At 46.4% G+C, this 8,105-nt stretch overlaps 1 protein-coding gene across 5 annotated transcripts in view; it reads right to left on the minus strand.

Moving 5' to 3' along the window:
• Nucleotides 1-6,382, minus strand: part of CDRT1 (CMT1A duplicated region transcript 1) — a 44,657-nt gene extending 38,275 nt beyond the window's left edge. The window contains exons 1-2 of one of the 5 annotated variants that reach the window (XM_017950356.3): nt 4,619-6,380; nt 609-773 (exon numbers count right to left, since the gene is read on the minus strand). In XM_017950356.3, the coding sequence (XP_017805845.2) occupies nt 609-773; nt 4,619-5,123 (670 nt within the window). In that variant the 5' untranslated portion in view covers nt 5,124-6,380. Of the gene's footprint in view, nt 1-608; nt 774-4,618 lie in introns of all 5 variants that reach the window. The other 4 variants (XM_017950355.3, XM_009189714.4, XM_009189715.4 and 1 more) reach the window with 4 other exon arrangements.
• Nucleotides 6,383-8,105: the final 1,723 nt, after the last annotated feature.

Here is an 8,105-nt window from a genome sequence, read left to right on the forward strand (position 1 = left end):
ATATACTTTTGAAATTTGAAATTTTCCATATAAGTGTTTTAGAATCTATGCCTTGTATTTCCTACAATATTGTGTTTCCTATGATATTTCATGTATATGTCTTGCTTCAAAACCCAACTTAGGAGTGCCTTGAGGTGGGGAACCAAATTCCCCATTAATTTTATTCCCTCCTCAAGATCGAATCCAATACTGCAAAAATAGCCATTGGTGGGTTTAATTCTAGAGCCGGCCACCATGCCAGAGCCCAGGGACTAGATGATGGATTGTAGCCCGGAGCAGAGAAAGACTCCAAAGGAAACCATTGATAGTCTCCTTTCTGATTTCTATTTTCAGATGTGTCTTGTGGACACCGCAGTGGAGAGGTGAAAATATGGGTTTGGGGGCCATACTGATCAATTTCAATCCTTGCTCCTCCCCTTACCAGCTGTGAGAATTAGATGGGGAAGTAAATGTCAAAGAGCCCAGCACATTGTAGATGCTAAATGAATGTGAGTTCCTCAAATCTGCCATCCCCAGATGCCATCACCCTGCCAGCCCCTCCAGTTCCACAGGGTCTTCCCAATCTCACATTGGTTTCATATTGGCTTTCTTGTTGAAAGTTGACTTACCAGGGTTAGAAGCTGCCCCAAGTAAGTGTTCATTTTCTGGGGCTTTGGACAAAGGAAGGGATGTGTGCTGACTTTTGGCTGTCCAATAGACTTGTGAGGTCACAGACTTGGAGCTGTCATCTTTCTCGGGGGAAAACCACACATCTGTGATGTCTTGATTGAGCCCTGAAAAACAAAAGACCAAGACAAGGTTGCTCTTGAAGCAGGTGTGTTGAGGAAAATGAGGTGGAGAGAAACTTTTTCATTTTTTCTTGCTTCCTTTTTTTTTTTTTTTTTTTTTTTTGAGACGGAGTCTCACTCTGTCGCCCAGGCAGGAGTGCAGTGGCACGAATGCAGCTCACTTCAAGCTCCACCTCCTGGGTTCACACCATTCTCCTGCCTCAGCCTCCCGAGTAGCTGGGACTACAGGCGCCCGCCACCACGCCTGGCTAATTTTTTGTATTTTTAGTAGAGACGGAGTTTCACCATGTTAGCCAGGATGGTCTTAATCTCCTGACCTCGTGATCCGCCTGCCTTGGCCTCCCAAAGTGCTAGGATTACAGGCGTGATTCTTCCTTCTTTTAAAGACGTACAGAACAGACCAGAGCAGTTATGTCTGTTTTTATTTGGGGCCTCCAAACTTCTATGCAGAAATCTCAGAAAGCTTCCTGTTAGTGTTTCAGCGTACTTCCAATGTAAACTATCTTGAGCTGTTTACACAAGGAGAGAGAGAGTCGAGGTCCAGAATTGCAACAGGGAATGTTCTTTGGAAGCTCAAGATGAATTTTCTTCCATGATAGAAATAACCACCCTCGAGTCAAATTAGAACATTTAACCTTTTTTTGGTTTGTTTTTGTTTTTTGAGACGGAGTTTTGCTCTTATTGCCCAGGGTGGAGTGCAATGGCATGGTCTTGGATCACTGTAACCTCCACCTCCCGGGTTCAAGTGATTCTCCTGCCTCAGCCTCCCAAGTAGCTGGGATTACAAGCGCATGACAACTGGCTATTTTTTGCATTTTTAGTAGAGATGGGGTTTTGCCACGTTGGCCAGGCTGGTCTTGAACTCCTGACCTCAGGTGATCCGCCCACCTTGGCCTCCCAAAGTGCTGGGATTGCAAGGGTAAGCCACCATGCCCGGCCAGAACATTTAATTTTTTAAGAGAGAATCTACTCTAAGAAAAGAGAAGGTTGTTGGCCAGGCGCGGTGGCTCATGCTTGTAATCCCAGCATGTTGGGAGGCTGAGGTGGGCGGATCACGAGGTCAGGCGATCGAGACCATCCTGGCTAACACGGTGAAACCCCGTCTCTACTAAAAATACAAAAAAAATTAGCCAGGCATGGTGGCGGGCGCCTGTAGTCCCAGCTACTTGGGAGGCTGAGGCAGGAGAATGGCATGAACCCGGGCGGTGGAGCTTGCAGCAGTGAGCCAAGATCAGGCCAGCCTGGGCGACAGAGTGAGACTACATCTCAAACAAACAAACAAACAAACAAACAAACAAAAACAAAAAAGAAGGTTGCCACAACCTGTAATAGGACTTACACAACTCCAATGTAAATAGCCCATTTCTATGGTGCGTGATGAAACTTTTGGAAGAGCACCGTGGAGCATTGCATCTGTGCGTACAAGCCAGGCCCTCTGCTGCTGGCAGCACTGCAGAGTGGAAGAGGCTCAGGAGGGGATCCTGGTTTTCAGTCCACATGGTGGGTGACCTAAGTGAAGTCATTCAGATGACCTGGACTTTGGTCTCCTTATGTAACTATTAAGGATCAACCAGTCGGTTGATCTCCAATCTAACTTACTGTTTTTGACACCCTGGGATTCACTGTGTCTTCATTCTATATTATCTTTCTTTTATACCCCTGACACGCCAAATAAATCAAGTGACATATTTTGTGATCTAACTGCGTCCTAGGCCATCCAGCTTTAAAATTCTTTTGGATTCCACTAGTCTACAAATATGACCACCTCTCAGGTCTCATTGGTGACAGGAATTACACACCTTCAAGAGCTAAAACTCCAAAACGCCTCCATGTGACCACCCCCTCCCAGCTTTCTCCCACCCTTGCTTGAATCTGAGCTTCCCCACGCTGGACCCTTCCACTCCCGGACCCCTCCAAAGCTCAATTCTCTTGCCTCCTGATACAGTTGGGATATTTGTCCCCTCCAAATCTCATGTTGAAATGTGACCCCCAATATTGGAAGTGAGATCCGATGGGAGGTTTTTGGGTTTGGGGCAGATCTCTCATGAATGGCTTGGTGTCCTTCCCACAGTAATGAGTGAGTTCTCGCTCTATTAATACAGTTCAAGAAAGGGCCGGCTGTTTAACATAAACTGACACCCCTCCCCCTCTCTTGCTTCTTCTCTTGCCGCATTATACGTTGATTTCCCTGACATTCCACCATGAGTGGAAGCTTCCTGAAGCCCTCACCAGAAAGAGATGCTGGTGCCATGCTTCTGGTACAGTCTGCAGAACTGCAAGCCAAATAAAACTCTTTTCCTTATAAATTACTTATAAATTTCCTTATCAATTACTCAGCCTCAGGCATTCCTTCACAGCAAAGCAAAACAGACACCACCCTTATTGTTTCTTCTGCTTCCCTGAACTAGCTGGCCAAACACTTCCAGGATTCTGCAACACCCTAGGCCTGTGATTCTCAGAGAGAGATCCCCAGACCAGCAACAGCAGCACTAGCTGGAAACTTGATAGAAATACAGAATCCCTGATTGGGTGCAGTGGCTCACGCCTGTAATCCCAGCACTTTGGGAGGCCGAGGAAGGTGGATCACAAGGTCAGGAGTTCAAGACCAGCAGGGCCAGCATGGTGAAACCCCATCTCTACTAAAAAATACCAAAAAATCAGCCAGGCATGGTGGCACGCACCTGTAGTCCCAGCTGCTTGGGAGGCTGAGGGAGGAGAATTGCTTGAACCCGGCAGGTGGAAGCTGCAGTAAGCCAAGATTGCGCCACTGCACTCCAGTCTGGGTGACAGAGCGAGATTTCATCTCAAAAAAAAAAAGAAAGAAAAGAAAAGAAAAGAAAAGAAATACAGAATCAGGCCGGGCGCGGTGGCTCAAGCCTGTAATCCCAGCACTTTGGGAGGCCGAGACGGGCGGATCACGAGGTCAGGAGATCGAGACCATCCTGGCGAACACGGTGAAACCCCGTCTCTACTAAAAAAATACAAAAAACTAGCCGGGCGAGGTGGCGGGCGCCTGTAGTCCCAGCTACTTGGGAGGCTGAGGCAGGAGAATGGAGTAAACCCGGGAGCGGAGCTTGCAGTGAGCTGAGATTCGGCCACTGTACTCCAGCCCCGGCGACAGAGCAAGACTCAGTCTCAAAAAAAAAAAAAAAAAAGAAATACAGAATCCTGGGCCCACCTCAGACCTGCTGAGTCCAAACTTCTGGGGGAGGAGCTTGTTTTAACAGGTCCTGCTGGAGATCCTGATACAAGCCACAGCTGGAGAACTACCACCCCAGACTTATTTGGCCCTTAAGCTATCTCCAGCCTTGGAGAAACTCTACTTTAAGGTTTGATTTCATGGATAAGCAAGGAGCATGGTAGAGTGAATGAAAAAAAAAGAAAAAAAAAAGCCGTAAGTTTTGACTTCTTGGTCTGGTTTCTGTGCAGCGTAGCTGAAAAGCAAAACAATAGCTTCCCCTTTACAACCCTCTCAAGCCCAGTCCAATCCCTAAAGCAGGAATGGCACCAGCATTAAGGGGTCAGAGGCAGGGGCCAGCCATTTCTGGGCCTATGAGATGCAGAAATCCATGATAAATGCTTGTCAGTTAAAAGTTGTGTACTTCCTCCTGCATCGATCATTTTCAAGAAGGAAGTTACATTCAGTCATTTCTCCTTTGGTAAACAGGATCAGGTGTCAGGACAAGGTGTCAGTTCAAAAAAACCTACGCTGCATTCTGTGCAATCTCTGTCTACCTATGTTGTCTACAACTGCAGTTCCCTACAGATTTCTGAAGTCTTGCCTTCCGGTTTTTGGGGGCCCTCTGGTCTTTGCCTGTGGCCTTGTTTACCTGAGATATTGTTCTGCTCTCTCAGAAACAGGACTCTGATCACATTGGCAGCAGTGAGCAGTAATTTGGGGTTGCACATCTGCAGCAGTAAGAGAGTATAATTCGCCTTGGTCCAGTGGGTGCTGTTCCCAAACCAGTACAAGATCTCCTTCATCTTCTGTTCTACTGTTTTATCCAACATTTGGTTCAAGAAGGACTTCGCAACTTTCCGCTCTTTCTTGCTGAGGTCGATCCGGGACCTGTTATAGATGAAATCCTTTCCCTGTGTGGTCTGAAGGATATTCTGGAAATAGTGTAACAAATACAAGCTCTTTAACTGCTTCAGAATGCTAACTAGAAACCTCCTCTGTGATATGTCATTGATCCTGCAGAACCACTCTTTGGTAGAGAAGATCTTCCAGGCTAAGACACACGTCTCACACTTCTGGCATAGAGGGATGGAATCGGTTCCCTTCTCACAATGAAAATAGGGGGCATTCTTGAGCGTTGATTCCAGGTTTTCCATGATCCTGAGATAACCAGCTCATTTTAGCCCTGCCCACTTGCAGCGGTAACACCACCGAACACTAGAGGAACAGGAGAAATGAATAAATACCCCAGTTGTGCCTTTTCAATTACAGACGTCTCCCAGAGCAAAAGTAAATGGCTGCCATGGATGGAAAGCGTCTCTCTCTCAGAAACTGCCGGTAGAAGTCTGGCTTTTTGTACAGACCTCCTTGGAAACATGGCTTTACCGTAAATCTCCTAAACCTGGTGCTGCTTTATGTGGAGGCAGTTGCTGTATATTCTGAAAGAGCTGGTCATCTCATTTCTAGGACAACAAGAATACTGTTAGCCAAATTTAAGTAATATGTGGACTATTACTGGTATTGTGCTTTAATTACTGTTATATCTGGCTTCTGAATATTCATGAATATAAAATAAGATGCAAACTTCTTATGTTTATATCTGTTCAGTTACAAGGTGGCTATCCCAATGATACTAAATATGTTTATATTCATTTTCTTAAGTCATCATCAAAGTAAAACCAGAAATGTTTAATATAAATTTAAGTTATTTAACTGCTTCAGAATACTAACCAGAAATCTCACCATTGTCAAAGTGCCCAGGCAAAACATATTGGGCAACTGACAGAAAGAGTTTCAAAGTCATGCTGAGATAATTCTCCTATTTCAGGCAAGGCTAGGTTCAAACATTGACTCTGGTACTTAGGAGCTATATGGTCTTAGCAAGCAACCTGTCCTCTCTGAGCCTCAGTGTCTCCATCATAGTTATGAGGATGGAGAAGATAAAGGCGGGTAATAAAAATGATAACTACCTTCTAGGATTGCATTAAATATCTGAGATCAGTTGTTGTTGTTATTGTTACTGTTACTAAAGCATTATTACCCTAGATAAAACCAAAAGGTTTGCAATATTGTTTGCCTTTCTAATGCCCATGTTGGAAGACCAGGCACAACCAGAGAAAGGTAATGGAATCCATCGCTGGGATTTGGTTGGCGATGGTAGTCACATCCTAGGGTCAGAATGGGGGCAATAGGAATCAGGTTAAGAATGAGATCAGTTCTCACAGCTCAACCTCTTCTGTCTGAAGAGGAATCTGGAGAAAAGGTGTGAGTAGATTAATATTTAATTAATCGGGAAGGCCAGACAAAGGAGGGTGGCAAAGAGAAGGGACGCCCGAAGCAGACTCTTTGGATCTGTAAGGTGGGCACATTACCCTAAGAAGTGCTGCAAGCTAAAAGTAGCTCTTTTTTTTTCTTAATTAACTTGTTTATTTATAATTGACACATTATAAATAGCTTGTTTAAAAAAAAATTTTTTTTTTTTTTTTTTTTTTTTTTTGAGACAGAGTCTCACTCTCTCGCCCAGGCTGGAGTGCAGTGGCCAGATCTCAGCTCACTGCAAGCTCCGCCTCCTGGGTTTATGCCATTCTCCTGCCTCAGCCTCCCAAGTAGCTGGGACTACAGGTGCCCGCCACCTCGCCCCGCTAGTTTTTTGCATTTTTTAGTAGAGACCGGGTTTCACCAGGTTAGCCAGGATGGTCTCAATTTCCTGACCTCGTGATCCGCCCATCTCAGCCTCCCAAAGTGCTGGGATTACAGGCTTGAGCCACCGCGTCCGGCCGTTTTTAAAGATTTAAATAAATTTGGATTTTAATCTATGAGGCTGACATTGCTCAAGGAAGCCTTTTTTTTTTTTTTTTTTTGGAGTCAGAGTCTAGGTCTACCCCCAGGCTGGAGGACAGTGGTGTGATCTCGGCTCACTGCAACCTCTGCTTCCCGGGTTAGAGTGCTTCTCTTGCCTCAGCCTCCCTAGTAGCTGAGATTACAGGCATATGCCACCATGCCCTGCTAATTTTTATATTTTTAGTAGAGACGACATTTTGCCATGTTGGCCAGGCTGGTCTTAAACTCCTGACCTCAAGTGATCTGCCCGCCTCGGCCTCCCAAAGTGCTGGGATTACAGGCGTGAGCCACCGCCCCGACCAAGGAAGCAGTTTTAATCACCCAACTTAGTCTTTATTTCATATTTCAGGGCCACAAACTTGGGAGTGAGAGAGTGACTAGGTTTCAGACATTAGTCGAGGTTCATTTCCATCCCCTCTCCCTCAACACTGCACACACACGGTTCTCCTCAAACACCTGTGGACCATAGTCTGTTGTTGCCCCCTCGGCACCTCCTTTTCTAAACAGCTGCTTTGAGAAGATGACAAGGGGCCGCCTCCTGAGAATAGAGGGACAAGGAGGGCTCCAGAGTGAGTGAGTGCGAGAGGGCAGCACCTCACTCCCTTCCTCCCTGCCTCCTGCTGGTTTGCACCTTTTAGAGATTGGTCCATACACCCGACTTTGGGGGGAAGTTGAAGCCATTTGGGATCTGATGTTACAGTTAAAAATGTGGCCTTAGGCTGGGTGTGGTGGCTCACGCCTGTAATCCCAGCACTTTGGGAGGCCAAGGCGGGTGGATCACGAGGTCAGGAGATTGAGACCATCCTGGCTAACCTGGTGAAACCCCATCTGTACTAAAAAAAGAAATACAAAAAATTAGCCGGGCGTGGTGGCGGGCGCCTGTAGTCCCAGCTAATCAGGAGGCTGAGGGAGGAGAATGGCATGAACCCGGGAGGCAGAGCTTGCAGTGAGCGGAGATGCGCCACTGTACTCCAGCCTGGACGACAGAGTGAGACTCTGTCTCAAAAAAGAAAAAAAAAAAAATGGGGCCTTGGCACAGGGCAGGACAGATGGGCCAGATGGGATAGGCCAATGCAGGGACATGGTGCCAGTGGTACTCAAAGAGGCAGGTGGGCAAATAGGCCTCATCAGACTGATTCACAGGAGTCCAGTAGGGGAGAGCAGTTCTCTGAGGAAGGCTATAGGATGAGAAGGACATCTGAGACCTCTCGAGTATTCAGGCTACGAGCGGCCTGGAGGCTTCATGCCAGTCCCCTACCTTTCCTTTCTGCCCTGTTTTATTCGTGATCCTGATGAAA

Source organism: Papio anubis, chromosome 17, assembly GCF_008728515.1.
Source record: "Papio anubis isolate 15944 chromosome 17, Panubis1.0, whole genome shotgun sequence".
In the NCBI taxonomy this organism is placed as follows: domain Eukaryota; kingdom Metazoa; phylum Chordata; class Mammalia; order Primates; family Cercopithecidae; genus Papio; species Papio anubis.